The sequence below is a fragment of the Coturnix japonica genome, chromosome 1 (assembly GCF_001577835.2).
Source record: "Coturnix japonica isolate 7356 chromosome 1, Coturnix japonica 2.1, whole genome shotgun sequence".
Taxonomy (NCBI): Eukaryota; Metazoa; Chordata; class Aves; order Galliformes; family Phasianidae; genus Coturnix; species Coturnix japonica.
This window is the reverse complement of record NC_029516.1, coordinates 163,979,069-163,995,821: the sequence shown is the minus strand read 5'-3', so window position 1 is coordinate 163,995,821 and position 16,753 is coordinate 163,979,069. Positions and strand designations below refer to the sequence as shown.

At 37.0% G+C, this 16,753-nt stretch overlaps 1 protein-coding gene and 1 long non-coding RNA gene across 2 annotated transcripts in view; one reads left to right on the top strand and one right to left on the bottom strand.

The window, feature by feature from the left end:
• ARHGAP42 (Rho GTPase activating protein 42) overlaps positions 1-16,753 on the top strand; it is a 144,635-nt gene that overhangs the window by 34,862 nt on the left and 93,020 nt on the right. The window contains exon 3 of the mRNA XM_015852280.2: positions 16,253-16,314. Within this exon, the coding sequence (XP_015707766.1) occupies positions 16,253-16,314 (62 nt within the window). The remainder of the gene's footprint in view (positions 1-16,252; positions 16,315-16,753) is intronic.
• On the bottom strand, positions 2,202-6,338 carry LOC107308411. Its single transcript, XR_004305983.1, has 2 exons — positions 6,121-6,338; positions 2,202-5,491 (listed from the first exon to the last, which is right to left on the bottom strand). It is a non-coding gene; the product is annotated as an uncharacterized LOC107308411 (long non-coding RNA).

The window sequence follows — 16,753 nt, the reverse complement described above, 5'->3', positions numbered from 1 at the left end:
GTTTTATGTTTACATTAAATATTTACTCTGATTTCTAAAACAGTGGTACGTAATACTGCATACACATTCGGAAATTGATAGGGTACAATTTAGATTTAGAATTTAGTAATTTAGTGTGTGAATTTTATTCCTCTGTTGATTTTTAAAACATTCGGGAAAAAAAAGTAGAAGGACATTTTTGTCTAGGGCCATGAAGCACTGTATTTTAATTAACTCAATACAGTACTTTGACTTCTGATTTCTCTTTTTTCTGACTTGTTAAATACACAGATACTGAAAAGACTCATATGTATGAACTTTTTTTTTGGCATTCTTTGAATTATTTCTTGGCTTCTAAAGTTAGCTTGTACATATTTTATGTGTTTAAACTAAATCTACAGTATCTCAGCTGTATATCTTAGATTTTATTTTTTTAAAGAAATACATTTTGCATTTAAAATGAGGTGACTGATGACAAGGAAGACTTTTGTTTTTAGCCTAAATGAAGAAAAGACATTTTATTGTTTAGACATTAAACAGGCATTTAAAACTGTTTAAAAAAAAAAAAGAAAAAAAAAGAAAAGAAAAAGAAAAAAAGAGTTCATGAAGCTTGACAGCTGATTTATTTCACTTGGATCTTCAAAGAAGGGATTTCTAGCTTCTAAGGCAAGCATTGGCTGATGGATTGTTGTGTTCATCAAAGAAGCTTATAAGAGTAAAAGGTAAACTGACAGGAATCAAATACAAGCCTAACAGAACATGTCTGATACTCTGTGCTTTTATAGCGTAACTCTCAATTTTTGATCTCCCTAGAGCAGTGGCCTAGAATTTGTTCATATCTTTAACATGTCCCAATGAGCTCGATGGGTTTTTTTTATTGTCAAAGACAGCTTTGTATTGAAGAATCCTGCTCTCTCTGACTCCTTCTGCCTTCACCTTCTTTAAGAAAATCAATGACTGTGAATGCTGCTGAGAAGTTTAATTCAGTTTCCAGTGCTACTCAAACTTCACAAGTTTTGTAGAGAAATACCATCTAAAGATTTTAAAACACATTTCTGTTTCAAGCACTGTGTTAGAAATGCATGCTAATATTACCTCCTGAATAAAGCTTCTCCTGACAAAATGTCCCTTGTTTTTCCTACTTTTTTTCAAGAAGGAAGCATGGGGGATTTTTTTAAAAACCTGTAGCAAATATTGGAACTGAGTTGATGGCTCTGTGAACTTCTTCTTAAGTGAAACCAGAGTTGAAGGTCCGAGGTGCATAGCTAATAGTACTCAGTATGAGCAGAACTGTGATAGCATTTGTCATATTCATTTTTCATCCATTTAGTATTTCATCCAGCTGTACTATTTTTTTTTTCCCCCTTTTAATTTTCATCTTTGGTTTCTAATTGTTATGATTTCTTAATAGTTATTTACAAATGTTTAATTATTTGATAGAAGTAAAGCTCGTCTTTGACAAAAATGTGTTTGTAGATGCATAAAACATCTAATGTACTGTTTCTACCTTGTTGCAAGTTACCAATATTAATCTACTCATTAATCTACCACGCCCAAGCTAGAATAGGAATGCTCATCTTTTAAGCTGTTCTTCTAATTTCCTTCAGTTAGCAGGCTGGCTTCTTCCTCAAATCAAATACAACTTGATTTTTTTGCTTTTTAAACTTTGAACATGAAGAATTTATGCTATGAAGAGTTTACTCAAATTTTCAGAGATCTGCTGCCAAATGCAGTTTGTAATTAAAAAAAAAAATTGCTAGCAACTATTATCAGTGTTATTTCTTCCCCTATTTTGAAATGTACATGGCAGCATGCGATCCACAGTGTTACAAAGGTTATATTACTGATTAATGGAACATGAATATTAGCTTCCATGATGTGTGATTCAGCCAAGCACTCATTTTTTGTGTGACTGAAATTTGCACAGAAAGAGGCGTCTTAGCACTGAAATCATTATCCCTTAACACTATAAAGAACACTTGATACAGCTCAATCTGACACAGGAGAGTTTTTCATCTTACTGACTTTGCATTCCTCAGTATTAAATAATGAATGGTAGTATCAAGTCTTGCCTCATAAAGATGTATTGCAGTGTACAGAGTTTCTGCCTAATATGCAATTAGAGAATACAATGAGAGTTTTGCACAGAAGCTCCCTTGTGTTTTATTTACAAGTTTCTATACTTTTAGGTAAGCTAGACTCACACATATAAGTGCAAAAACTAAGTTTTTAATGAACAAGTGTCTTTATTTATTTATTTTATTTTACACTGTGAAGACATAAATAATGCAAGAAGCTTCACCCAGCTCTTCCTTTCCTAATGGTATCCAGATTATGTCACTTAATTTCTTCTGCAAGAATCTCCCTGTTCTTATCATCTCTTCTGCTTGCTATCTGGATTGTAGCTGATACAGACAAAAATAGTTAAGAATTGAATAGATTTCTGTCATTGTTCTGTCTTGTTTCTCTAGCAAGTTCTTAGCTGTTTTGTATTGAGATTTATAATAAATTAGTAGGAGTAAAAATTAGCAGTGTCAGACTGTGCTCTTTGGAGTTGAAGCCAAAACAAATAAATAAATTGTGTTTCTTTTGTATGTTTAGGCCTTCCAGTCACTCTTCAGGGTAAAGCCAAACCTAAACCATGACATTGGATGCCATTTTACTTGAATATCTGTTTTATGTTAGCATGTACTATCTAGGAAAAAGCACTGAAAGGCATTTGTGCTTTGTTGCTAGTGATTCTGATATATGTATATGTGTTTACCGAAAGACAAATATATTTTCACAGGTTTATATTATGAAAAATGTCTCAGGTATTTTCATCAGCTGCTCTGCTGATACTGTCTTAGCTGATGCCAACAGCTGATCCTATCCTTAAGGTAGGATGATGATTGTCTGTAAAATTGTTATTTTTAATTAAGGAACAAGGAACAGAAATTCTGAAATTTGCTGTCTTTCCTTGTGTGAGCTAAAACGTACTGGGGAGGAAAAACTTTTAAAATATACTAAAAACAACATGAAAGTAGGAAACCTTTAGCAGCAGGTATTTGTTAAGCTTCACTGCTCTGGTCTGAAAGCTCTCTTGTTTTGAGTTCAGCAAACATGCCAGAAGCTCGGTCTTCATTTTGCCTTTACTGGGCATTCAATACAGAGCTTGTCAGCAGACAAACATCCAATCATTTGAAACAGCAAATTGATCCACGTTCAGGAATCAGTGTCTAGAGAAAGAAAAAATAATAATAATAAAAGGTCAGAATGTTTTCCCTCCTCCCATTTCTTAAAGCACTGTAAAAGGTTATTGGCATTTAGACATGACAAACGGCATGACAAACATTTTTAATGGTGCAAAGTGTGCATCCAGTTAAAACAGAAAAAAAAGAAGAATTCATAGGACCTTTAGGCCCACCTAAAGTGTGTGAAAGCAAACTCTGACAAACCAATCTATGGACATTGCAATCTTTTCATTATGATGTGCTGTCTTTCAGAACTGCTTAGAGCTCATCAGGGCCTTGAGAAAGCTGACTGAAGAGTTTCCAGACAGTCACACTTTTAAGCCACTGTATTTCTGATGTATGTGGCCTTTTAAATTAGTTTGTCTGATTCAGAATTAATTTTTAAACTCCATGAAGTCATCTGCTGTGTGAATCACTTTGACAATCATCATCTTAGTTGCTGGAGGTTAACTTGGAAGTTCAGGAAAGTTCTTTTTATATTTGACAGTCTTACCGCATTTCAGTGAATTGACCTTTCTAAGTATGCTTCTGAGTGACGTTGCCTAACATCAAATAATTCCAGAATGAATTCCAGTGGCTCTCTTATGCTGCTGCCTTACGCACACCAAGGAATAGGTAGATTTTGCCATCACCTTGAAGGTGGAGTTTTTGAGGGTGGATTTCATTACCATAGGTATCATCTCAATACTGTTCTTACTGCTTGAATTTGTTGACCTTGTGGAGCATTAGAGACTTGCATGTTTACCAGGGATGTTTTTTAGATGGGTGTGGAAAGGGGTTGAGTCCTAAATTAGCATAGATAACTATTTGCGACTCAGTGTGTTTGCATAGAGTGAATGTGTGCTGTTTTTCCATGATTTCCTGCCAAGTTTTGACAGCCTTGTTTTTTCTCCCCTCTGGTTGAAAGGATGACTTTTGAGATTAACTTTTTAAGTGATCTTTAAAAGCAACTTCTTGCAAGATGTGAATCCGAGGGCAGAATTTCCTTACTACTTCTGATGGACTATTTTTATCTACAGATGTTAAACAGTAACTAATTATGGGAGGTACTCAGCAAAATAAAGTGAAAAGTGAATGAAGTGGACCTGAAGTATTTGTTTAAAATCTGTTTCTACCATTATTATTATCCTTTTTAAAATCCCTGATGCATATTTAAACAAGTGCCACCTGATTTCACAACACTTTTGCTTGTTGACTCCAAGGAATGATCTTAGGCTAGGGCTAGGATCCCATTGGGGATTCAAAACAACAACTGCACCAGAAAGAGAAGCTTGGCTTTCTGTGGATCTCACACACAGTTCTTGTCCTTGTTTCTGAAAGGTCAGATGTATCAGGCAGAGCAGTAAAGAAAGTAATGTTGACCTTTATTTCTGCAGGAGAAAAAGGTAAAATAAGTTCAACAACACCTACCTTGTTTTTCTTTTCCAAAATACATATCAGAGGGTTGCTTCATTTTCTCCTAAGATGTTTATTCAAATGAGAAATTTTAGAGTGAGGTGACTGATAACACCCTTCCTATCTGTCCTACCTTTCTTTTATGGCAGGAGGAGCTGAATTTGAAGTGTGGGATCTCCTGCGCCATTGCAGTTTACATCCTAATGTGCTAAGAAAATCTAACATTTTTTAGTGTATTGGATTGCAAACTGCGGTGTATCAGACTGTGCTTTGCCATTGAGTTGATGCTGTTTACAGGAATTGAGGCTGGCATGAATAGAAATAGTTTGGTAGTCCTGGTGAGTTCTGCTGGATAGTTTAAATGGGACATTAAACCGGAATAACTGACTAGACAAGTAAAAAAGTGTGTGCCGCTTGCTAACTAAGATGAGGCATGTTTTGTCTGTAGTTATGAGGATAAACTTAGGTTCTCCTGCAAATGCTTTCTAGTTTATCATCCTCATTCCATGACTTCACCACACTTCCGTCTTCTATCACACTTCTGTCTTCTGTCCAGCTCTGCAATTATTTGTAGACTTGGGCATCCCAGTAGAATTATCCTGTAGTGAGTATTAGCAATTCTGAGGAGATGGTGACTCTGAGGGTTGGAGAATTCCATTACGTAGATGGTTTGAAAAGAACTGCTATGTGCTGTTGCTGCTCATAATAACCTATACAAACCTTCTACTTCCAGTAAAAAGGTGTAACAGTTGAGAATCGTTGAGTTAGTGTGTCTTGTTTTTAAACAACAGGCACTTGTTTTCAAAGAAGTAGTAGTGGTTTCTTCACCCAGGCCGCAAGATACTCACCTTCAGGCTTGAACAAGCAAGATGGAGTTTTACTTCCTGAAATAAGAATCCTTAGCAGAATGTGAAATTTCAAGACTAGAAATTCAACAAAGCAATTATGTCAAACCTAACATTAGTTTCAGTTTTTGTTGATAATTTGCATAGTTCAAATGCACTAGATTTTACAAATCAGGAAAAAAAAAGAGAAGTGTTAATGATTTTCTCAGCTGCATTCCAAATGTATTGCTTTTCTTGTTACTTCCCCTTAATTAATTCAGCATCTGCATGGAACCACATGCAGATAAATTTTGTATATCTGGAAAGATAGAAATACCATATTTTTTCCCCCTCACTTGAAGCATGGATGTGTGTCTGAAGAATCAATGGTCTAGCAAGACAGACATATAATAATTATTTTTAATTCTCTTGTTTATGGAATGCTAGGATTGAATATAACTGCTGTAGTTTAATATGTTCTATGTTGCTCCATGGTGTTTTTCCAAATTTCCATGTTATTAAGATGTTCGAAAAACTTGAGAAAAAAGCTAACAATTTTATTCCTAAAATTATGGATTTATATTTGTAGTCAATTTCTATCATGATTCTGTATATTGAGAACTTGCAGAGGGGTGCACAAAGTAAAGCAGGAGGAGATTGAAGGAATTGCCAGTTTAACCAGAGCCTACCTTTTGGTCTTCTATATTCCTAAATATTCTGTGGTTTTAAACTTATGCTTCTTGTAGCACATCCTGGGTATTAGTCAGCTCTGGAAAAGTCTGATCTGCTCAGGTGAAAGGTTAGTGGCTAAGTTAGTCAAAGTTAAAGATTAATTCAGGCAGGATGGACTTCTACTTGACGTGGTTAATGGGCACGGTCTTTTTCAATCTTCATGATTTTATGATTATTTTCAGTGGGGCCAATTTAGACTCCAAAACCTCAGCTTGTGAACCTGTAACCTTAATGAACCTGTTACCTAAATGAAACTGCTCATTAAACAATTGCATTAATGATTGCACAGAGATGCAATCATGCTTATGACCACTTATCTAAAGCAGTTACCTCTTAATTCTGAGAAAATGATGAAAAAAGGTTTGCTGTTTATAGCCAAAGTCTGTCAGTACCTTGTTAAGTTGGTGGATGGTGCCAGGAAACCTTTACTTCCTCCAATGTAGAAGGAAGGGAGAAAATGAGAACAGTGATAATCAGTGTGTGAAACGATTTTGATTCTTTACTGTGTGAACAGGTGATAAGTGGGATTATGCATTCAGTCCCATGTTCCTAAAAAAACTGAACAAATTGCTTAGATGATGTGTAATGTTTTTGTTGCCACTTCATAACATCACACTTTGGGAGAGATGCTGTAAGCTAACCTTCGCTATACGATACCAAAGCCCTACCAGGATTGTAGGTGCCAACTCTACTGCTTTGTTGGGGGTGAACCAACACATTACTGTTCTTTAATTCTCTTTTATTCTCTGTCCAGCCCTCTTGGTCTACAAACTTACAGACCATAGGAAGTGTTTTGCTTGCGTTTGTATACTAAGCTTCACCAAAGAGAATTCCATTCTGGGGACAAAAGCTGTCTACATGCAGTGAAAGCAAAAATGTAATAGCTGGAACACAGAGGCCAGTCTGTCAAGTGTAAGGCTGAGCTACGGATTCTTTAGGATTAATTCACACTTCAGAAAACAGATAAATCTTCAAATTGAATTGCTTACTTTTGAAATATTTGCTACTTTCATAGAACATTAATATGGAGTAGAAATATTACAGCTGCTGTTTAAATAAAGTGTTAGAAGTGTGGTAGTAGTATTTGAATAATCAATTTCCTGCCCTTCCCTTCCCTCGTAGCGTGGCATTGACTGTCATTATAAGCACTACCAGTCTGTCAGGGCAGTACGAAGTGTTTTGACTTCTATTGATCCATTTAGAGTTTTCTTCTTGTTTTTGCTTTTTAAGGGTTAGAATAGCGGGACGTGTCAGTTTACTGATGTAAGTCAAATAATTGGATTGATTTAAATTGTGTAACATTGCATGTCTTCAGATTCTCCCTCTAAGCATTGTGTTTGACAAGTGCAGACATAGAAGTTCTAGTTAACCTGACTTTCTCATGTATGTACTTATCTGGTAAATAAACATCTGTGGGCTTTTTTGTTGACTGTTGAAATGAAGTAGAGTGGAAAGTGTGAATGTCTTTGCTGGAAGTTTTGTTTGAAGTTTTATCAAAAACTTGAACTTTTTTGTTTAAATATTTGTGACACGGTAGCCACCTTTTATAGCAAAAGAAATTTCAAGTATGGAATTTATAGCTGGCTTTAGACATGTAACACTATCAGAGGTTGGTTGCAGTAAAAACAGAGTCCCTACATTTTATGTTTTATGTATGTTTAGAAAAAAATAAATCATTAAATTCCTTTATATATATATTTATTAATTTTTGCAAGATGAAGATACTCTTTGAGTTAAAATTCCAGTTGCCTAGTATAGTTTGCACATGTTATATTGTGCTTGCAAATCCATCTTGCAGAGTTCTGGACTTCTATGAGGTTCAAGTCTCGATTCATTCCTTGATTTGGTTTGATATAGATGTACACGTCCATCATGCTCAGTCAGGAGCTTCCATGTGCACTTGTTGGCTGTCTTTGCTGGGTTTTTTGGCTTTCTAGAGTGATGAAACACAGAAGAATGTTCAGATAAGTGTTTGACCTGGCAGCCAGCCGGCAGCTGAAAGTCTTTTAAACGTCTTCATGGGGAACATTCTCTTAAAAAGTTATGGGGTTTGAATGCCATAAACCCATGGAGGTCACACAGTGGGAACATTAGTAAATATTTGAAAGTTTAATTTCTGTTTTTGTCTTTATGGGGAATGTGGAGCACCTCAGTCTGAGTGTTGCAGGAAGCTCATGTGCTTCAAATTCTGACACAAAAAATAACAGCACTTCTACCTGTGAATACAATCCTTTAACTTGAATGAAGTAGAGAAAATCTTTTATATATATATATATATATATATATATATATATATATATTTGTTTGTTTGTTTACTTTTAATTGCACAGATTTATGTAGCTGTGCACTGGTTAGGTTCTGTGCTCACTAGTGTGTAGGGAAAGAGGTGTCTACTTGTAAGAACAGCATGTAGTCCATGAAGTATAACTCAGGCGTAAGTCTTCATTCTGTGGTTTTCTGGCTTCCTGATTTTTGTAATTGTTTTTTGCAGAAGTTTAAATGAGGCATAATTCATCCTTCTGTGTGTCTCCTTCTATACTTTATTTTCTGCTATATAATGGTCTTACTTGGTAAACTCAGGTCTGTTCTGAAAGGTAGCACTCTTATTTTCAAGAAAAAATTGGCAAAATAACTTTCCCCAGAATTCTGAATGGGAATGGCCACAGGAAAAAAGATCACCACTTATAAAGTTGTGCTCTCTGGAAAAGTTGAACTCTGAGAGCAATTGCTGCTATTTATTTTTCTTACAGGTATTTCTGTATTAGTCACAATAAGCCATTCTTGAAATGGGGTGGAATCTTTTTGATCACTTGTTGATCACAGTGAAAAATGCCAGGTCTGGATCAGGTGCTTCAGAATCCAAATGATTAAAAGGAATGATATTAATTGATTAAAAAAACCTTTGGGTTAAACTCTTACAAGTTTGCTTATCATATTAAATGCTAAGTGGAGTGTGAGGATGTTCATTTATTGAGTCTGAAGTTGCCTCACACTGTCCATTCTGCATAGATCTTGGTTCTGTTGATGAGTACAGAGCAGGTTGTGTTCCCCATACTTTTGTGCTTGTTCCCACCACGGAATTCTTCAAAGCAATTTGTAGTTCCTGGGGCTGTGAATTTAAACCTCTTACTGCTAGAATTTGCTATCAGCTTGAGAGTGTCAGTCAATATTTCCATGTTGTTTTAAAACCTGTACATTGGAACCTTTGCTTAAGCTCATATCTTTGACTATGAGAAGTGCATTTCTTTGTGTTATAGGACGATGCAGATAGCATTGGTTCTATTCATTTGGGGACTGTGGTAAATGTAAACACAGGCTGAAGGATGGAATGAGAACTGAAGGTCCTTGTTACAGATCCTTAAGATCTGATACCCAAATTAGGGCAGTATGAGAGACTGAATGGTAGATAAGGAAACTATTCCAATATTGCTTTTCCAAACCTAAACAGTACTGAAGCTCTGTGAAGAGATGAGATGTTACTTTGCTGTTCAGCTTTCCTTTTATTTTTATCCTGTCCCTTTCTCACTGGAAATTTCTGATATAACTTTTGACACCGATTCTCTGCTCAGAGCTAAAGCTTATTGGACATGGTATTAGCTTACAAACCGAAATTAGCATAAATACATAAACAATATTACCTTAAGCGGAAAGAAAGTAGTTATTCTGTTGCCTTGAATATCTGGGAAATGAAACCCAGAAAACAATAACATTGGTAAGAAAAGCAACAATTTCAAATCCCTTTGCCTTGCCCTCCCATCCCCTTCCTTTATCTTCTCATCTGTTTTCCCAGTAAATACTATTAATGGTACAGTTCTGAACTGAAGTTTCTCCATTGCTACTTCGCAAGTGAGGGAGGTGTAGACCTGGGGTACAGAAGTGACAGAAGAAATAGTATCAGTCATTGCACAAACGATTCAGTGAGTTTGCATACTGAGGTGCTGATCCTGCAGCATGTTCCCTTTAGGCTAAACTGCATTTGTAATTCCATTTAAAGCTGTAGGTAACTGTACTCTTTCAATGTTTTATGGGCTTTATGCAGTTGGAAAAAAAGAAAAAAGGTGAAAAAGAATTCTGAACCAATCAGTCCAGGTTGTGAAGGTGATAAAGGAAATCTCAGGCCTGTAAGATTGAGATCTATTTAAATTCATAATCAACATATTGAAAACTGAAGTGAATTTTGGGCTTTTGGGACTGTATTTCAGGACGTTTCTCATTTGGATTTGCCATAGTGCTGCTATTTTGAGACACATATTTAGTTACCTTCAGAGAGATGCTGCATATCCCATCTGGTTTTAATGACAGCCCCGGTTCCTGTTGTGTATAAAATACCAAGAAAGCAAATTATTGTGTCTTTATTCCAGGTACTTGTGATGGCTTTCTCAGTGTTAATCTGAAATATGTGATTTTTGGCTTTTTTGCATCTCCTCAGGAAACCGTCTGTTGCTCCCCTTATCCTACATCTCCATATGGACTTATACTCCATCCCCACACACTCTTTCAGTATGGCTTAAAGCCACAGAAAGAAACACGGAAATTGTATGTGTGCAAATAAGACTTGTCATTAAAAACTCTGGAAATACCTCTGTGAAATGAACTGTTGAAGAATACATTTAGTTGCATTTCAAGTGGAAAAGGAAGTTTTATCTCCCAGCCCTCCCACCTACACTTATGTTTGTTGTGATTTGTGACTAAAGTCGTTAGTGTTAATCCTTAGGAAATTTCCATGTAGGTCCGATGTCCGTTTTGATTTCTGATGTGGTAATATGTTATTATGTAATATGGGAAAAACTCCCCTGGAGGCATTAGTTGGTGCTTGTGCTCCAGTGTTCACATACCTAAAAAAAATAATGGCAATAGATGCTTGAAATACTATAAAATCTAGTTTAGTCTGTTGTTTAGAGTATTTGAATATTGCCTACTCATAATTCAAAACGGCCTGTATAATAACTATAAGGTAAACTGTCCACAAAGAAGAGTTGTATGGTGTGTTTGAAATGTTCAGGATGAAAAAAAAATACAAGACATGCTCAATTTGGGAGAAGAAAACATTGCTGATCTTTGCCATCATGCTTTAAGCAGTAGATTCTATTCACAACGAAGCAAACAAATTAAAAGACTTTAAAAATAAAATAGTAGGAGCTGCTTTTCCTGAACAAGGAATTTTTTTGCAACAAATTCCTGCTAGGTTGAGAACACTCCAGAGAGAACAACTGGTGAGCTGTTTTAATCGTGATGAATGAAACCATGAGTGTAGAGCAGGGTAAATACACAGTTGTTTTTATGTGTTGGAAGTTGGCTTTGCACAGAAATCATTTCCATCACAATACCAAGTGTGTCTTACAAATCCTTTGAATTACCATTAAATAAGAAGCAGATTGTACAGCTATTTGGATTATGTGAGCTAATAATTTGCAGGGAATACCATGTTACTAAGTTGATTGAGGCAGCACTTTGCATTACCTAAAGCAGCCTATCAGTAATAATTGTTTTGTGAAAATAATTGAAATACCTTATTATAAAATATAATAATAATAATAATAATATGTTAATTTACATATTGTATTCCACATGATCATTATGTTTTCAGCATTTATTTCTTAACAGCATATTCCCATGACATTTCCACTTGTAATGTAATTTGATTCTTCCTCCCTCCCACACCCTTTGGTATTTACAAAGTTCACTTTAATTCCTCTGAGCATATTCTGGTTAAAAACGGCATGTTGCAGTTATAAGAAAGGGTTGTGACGTTTTGGGTGGGACTCGTGGACTTTGTGACAGACAGAGATAGGCCACGTTTAACACACATGCTTCTGATTTTGAAATCTTCTATTTTTTAATTACACAGTGTATCTTGAATTATTATTGTAGGAACATTTGTGAGTCCCATGTTTGCTGTGGAACAAAACTGCTGAGCTCTTTACTGAGGGCTGTGTTTTTCATCCTTCTGTTGTCCAGTATAGTCCCAAAATGAGACAGAATTCTCACATACATGCAACCAAAGGAGGTTTGTACAACAAAGAAGGAAGAAAGAAGGAAAAAGGGGCAGGGGACCACCTGCTGCCTCAAGCACATATGAAGTTCTCTGGGGACATATTCTGCTTATAATGATATCAGGCTCATACATCCTATGGAAAGAAGGGTGTACTGTTATAAAAGATTCAGAATTACTGCAATACTGATTAGTATTGTAGGGTAGCTAGTGGTGGCAAATTTTTTTTGACACGTGATGCTTAATGCAGTGCAGTAGCAAGGACAGAAGAACCACTGAAGCCACCAGAGACATCCCTGTTGCTGAGCTCCATCTGTGTACAGGCATTGCATCCTTCAGTACTCTCTGAATTACACATTGTGCTTGTTGTTTTCCCCCGCGTGCCTCCTGTGCTGGAAAGAGATGCTCAGAGAAAACAAAATGTGTTTGTGTGCTGGGCAGTGTAGTCAGTACTGATGTGAAGATACCTGAGCAACAACTGTATTTCTAGGATCAGAGACGTACCTTGCTTTTGTGCTGCAGTAGGGTGTGGGTTCTGTGTTCCTAATAAAACTTTGGCCCTAATAATCTACCCCAAAAATAAGGCACTGGGGATAGGAGGATATCAGCAGCTTCTCAGTCTTTACCCGAGGCATTGTATAGGGGTTATGTTAGTAACTGAAGATTTTGCTTGATGTGTATCATACTAATATAGATTTGTACACTTAACAACATTTTTTATTTTTTTTTTCATTCTTTTTTTTTTCCTCTGACTGACCTGCTTTTATTTACATCCTTTGCAAAAGTTTTGACTTAGAAGATAAAAGCCTCCGGTTAAGCCACAAAATAAGAAAGCTGCCTTAAAACCTTCTCTTACCGGTTTTATTTTATTTCTTTCTTGCCATCTTTCTGCTCAGTTTCTTGTTCATACTACTCATTATTTACTACCTTTTTGCACTGTGAACACTGAATATTTTCTTACCAGAGAGCATATTTTATTTCCTCTCACCTATATTACTTTTTTTCTTGTCTGTTCCTAACCTTTTCCATGTGATTTACATGAAGACCTAGTCATTTATTATGGCGCTGGGATCTGGCAGTGTTTGTTCTTGGCCAGTAAAAGCTGTAAAATGTTAACTTTCTCACTACAGATGATGCTGAAGGAAAATTTCAGGAGATTCTGTTGTAATAAAGATGATTTTAGTGCTGTGATCAGAAGCTTAAGTGAAGAGTACCATGAAGTTTGATGTGGGTAGGGAAAACTGTTATTTCAGTAGGTTTTGGGTCTGGCGTCTTCACAAAGATCTGATGCTGGGAATGATAGTTTTTCTTTGAAATAATTTCTGTCATTGTAACTGACTCTATGATAAAACACAAAAAAGGAGAGAGGGATGGATTTATAACATGTGACTGCAGGAACACATCATCTTGCGGTTAAAAATGAGCAATTATTTCACTGAAATGATCTGGAAACAATTTATCTTGCTGACTTTACTAGAAATTCAGTTTTTATTTTCTTCTGTGCATCCTAATTCCCTGAGTAGGTAGCAAAACTCAGCACGTTTTATTTAGTTTCTTTATTATTTTCTTCTTTTTTCTTTTTTTTTTTTCTTGTGGTGGGTAAAGAGTCACTCTGCCACAGGTGTAAAGGAGGAGCTGGCTCTGTCCTGTTTTCGACTGGCAATGGGAAAGTAGATACTTTACCTGATAGTCAACAAATGTCACACAATCAAAGGATCACAGAATGGTTTGGATGACCTTGGAGCCCATTCTGTTCCAACCCACTGCCGTGGGCATAGACACTTCCTACCAGCTCAGACTGCCCAAGGCCTCATCCCACCTGGCCTTGAACGCCTCCAAATATGGGTCATACACAGCGTCTCTGGGCAGCCTGTGCCAGTGCCTCACCATCTTCAGCTCTCTATTACTTCCTCATCAGTTGACTTCACCAGTCAGTTAGCTATTTCTTTACTTGGTTTTGACAGGTGAGATATTATGAGATGACTGTAAGTGACTGAGCTAACTCGGTGGACAGCAGACCAAGGTCTGGATGTCAAACATTGAGCTAAAAGTTTTATCTAGGAGACCTAGAACTTCTCTTACTGAAAACGTGCCAAAATTAATTTTCTGGCACTTGTGATCTGAGGGAAAAGTCTAATAGGAAAAGGCTTGAGACCCAGCGGGATGACTGTCTAACTCACTGGGTGTATTTGTGCTGAACAGAGAGCTCATGAGTGATGATGGGGAAGGATTTGTCAGCGAATAATGAACTGGAGGGCAAGATGTGCAAGTTTAATGTTATAGCTACAAAAAATAAACTAGGTGAGGTCTTGGCAGAAGAAACTGGAACAATTAGTAAAGTGTTCTTTGCCTGTAAAAAGTTAAAAGAGAACAAGAAGAATGCAAAGATGACCACTGCAAGGTCATAAAAGAAAAGGAATAAAGCAACAGTTTGGGGATGATCCAGCAATTAAGTAGCAATTTGTGCATGCTCAAAATATGCTTATGGCAAGCTAGATACTGATTCCATTTTAGGAAGTAAGAGAATATAGCAGATCCTCAATAAAATCCACTTAATCCAGTTTTTCAGGGATTGAGCCATGTCATTTGAGTAGCAAAATTGGTTAAAGTACTTAAGAAGATGGAAAAAAATGGTATTGAGAATCGAAAATAAACTAAACAAGTCCCCTATGGGTGGCAGTTCCCCCAGCCCTCCTGCCCCACTGCAGGTTGCTCTGGCACAGGCTGCTCCTATGGGGATATCCATGGGCTGTGCCTCCTTCAGGCCTCATCCGCTGCTGCACAGTGGGCTCCTTTATGGCTGCACACGGAGATGTGGTCTGCATGGTGCCCATGGTCTGCAGGGGGACAGCCTGCTCCTCTGTAGGCCTCTCCTGGACTGCAGGGAACTTTGCTGCTCAGTGCTTGGAGCACCTCCTGCCCTTCTCCTGTGCTGACCTTGGAGGCTGCAGGGTCACTTCTCCCCCATCTCTCACCCCTCTCCCACTGCAGTTGCACAGCACTGTTTCCCTCCCTCCAATCCACTCTCCCAGAGGTGCTCCCGGTGTTGCTCATGGCTCAGCTCTGCCCAGCAGTGTGTCCCTGCAGGAGCAGCTGGAGCTACTCTGTTCTGACATGGGGCAGTGCTACAGTTCTCGAGCTACAACACCTTCTCACCTAAACCTTAGTGCAATAGTAAAGAGGACGATAGTTTGCTTAGCAAACTCTCAGAAGCTATGAAGTTTGTTTTTTTTATTCCTTTCAAGCCTGTTCTTTCAAATATTCCACAAATTTTGTTCTGATTTTTAACCCCCCCTGTTATTACCGCACCCCTCTTTAGATCATGTCAAGTTTGTTGAGGGAAACTCTCAGGAGAAGGTCAAAGGATCTACTTTGCTTTAAAATATTGATTCCCTTCTGACATTTTTGACTGTGGAACAGTGATGCAGAATTCTGAATAGCCCATATTCCCTTGAAAAGTAATGTAAATAACCAGACAGGAGTTTTGTAGAGAGGTTAGTGCTGCATGTTTCATGAGAATGAGGCCTTAAGAGCATTTTCTATTTTCTCACCAAGTTTTATGAGTTAAGGCTTTCATCATGTTCCTGTTGACATCCAGCATAGTCCTTGGACTGATATTTGAAAGCAACTTTGAGCAATGCTTCTTTCATGGTTACAGCAAAATTCTTCTGAAATCTTGACTTCCAATTTTTCACCTAAATATTTATCGTTACTCTTTGGAATTTTTGTGGCTGCACTGTAATATGAGAAACTCAAGATTTTTCCTTGCAGTCTATTTTTTGCTGTCTGATTCTGTGGCTGAATGTAAAATTCTTTGTTTCGAAGCTGGTCTTGGCATCTTTCAGAACAGTCTGTTTGCCACATTCCTTTTAAAATGGCTTTTTTTTTTTTTTTTTTTTTTTTAAATACCTGACAATTCCTTTCCTCTCTGCTGCTGCCCTGCTGCTCACTTCAGTCTTTGCATCATATAATGAATACTGACTGCAGGGAAGTGCTGAGTAAGACTTGATCTTATAGCTCCAGCTGCAGTCCAGTTAACAGATTTACCTGGTCATAAATACAGTGGTGACCTTTTTCTTTTGTGGTTTCCTTTTCAGCTCAATCACTGAAAGAGTTTGCACGGCTCCTGATTGCTGTAGAAGAGGAAAGGAGACGACTGGTAAGTTTGCTAGCAGAAATGTTTTGCACTGGGCCTCCTTTTATATAAAATAAGCCTTTTCCCATTCCTTTTGAAGTTTATCTTTTTATTTCATTTTTTTAACCTGTGCGTTTCATATGAATCATTTGAAATTGTGCAAAGGCAGAAATGTGCTAACTTAGACAGTTTTTAATGGGTTGTTCAGCCAATACTCTGCACCTGTCCAAAACTGTTCTCTATTTATTTATTTTTTTCAGAATAGGCTTCTAATGCTTCTGTACCTTTCCTTTTCCCCATCCTGCCATATTAGTTACAAGGTGCAATAAACTAAACTGTAAACAAAATATATTGGAATGGAAATCAAGATCAATACTTTGGTTTAATGAAATAATTCTTATAGTATTGACCAGAGGACGCACAGTAGTAACAAATGTGATGTATTAAGAAGAGAAACCCGGTT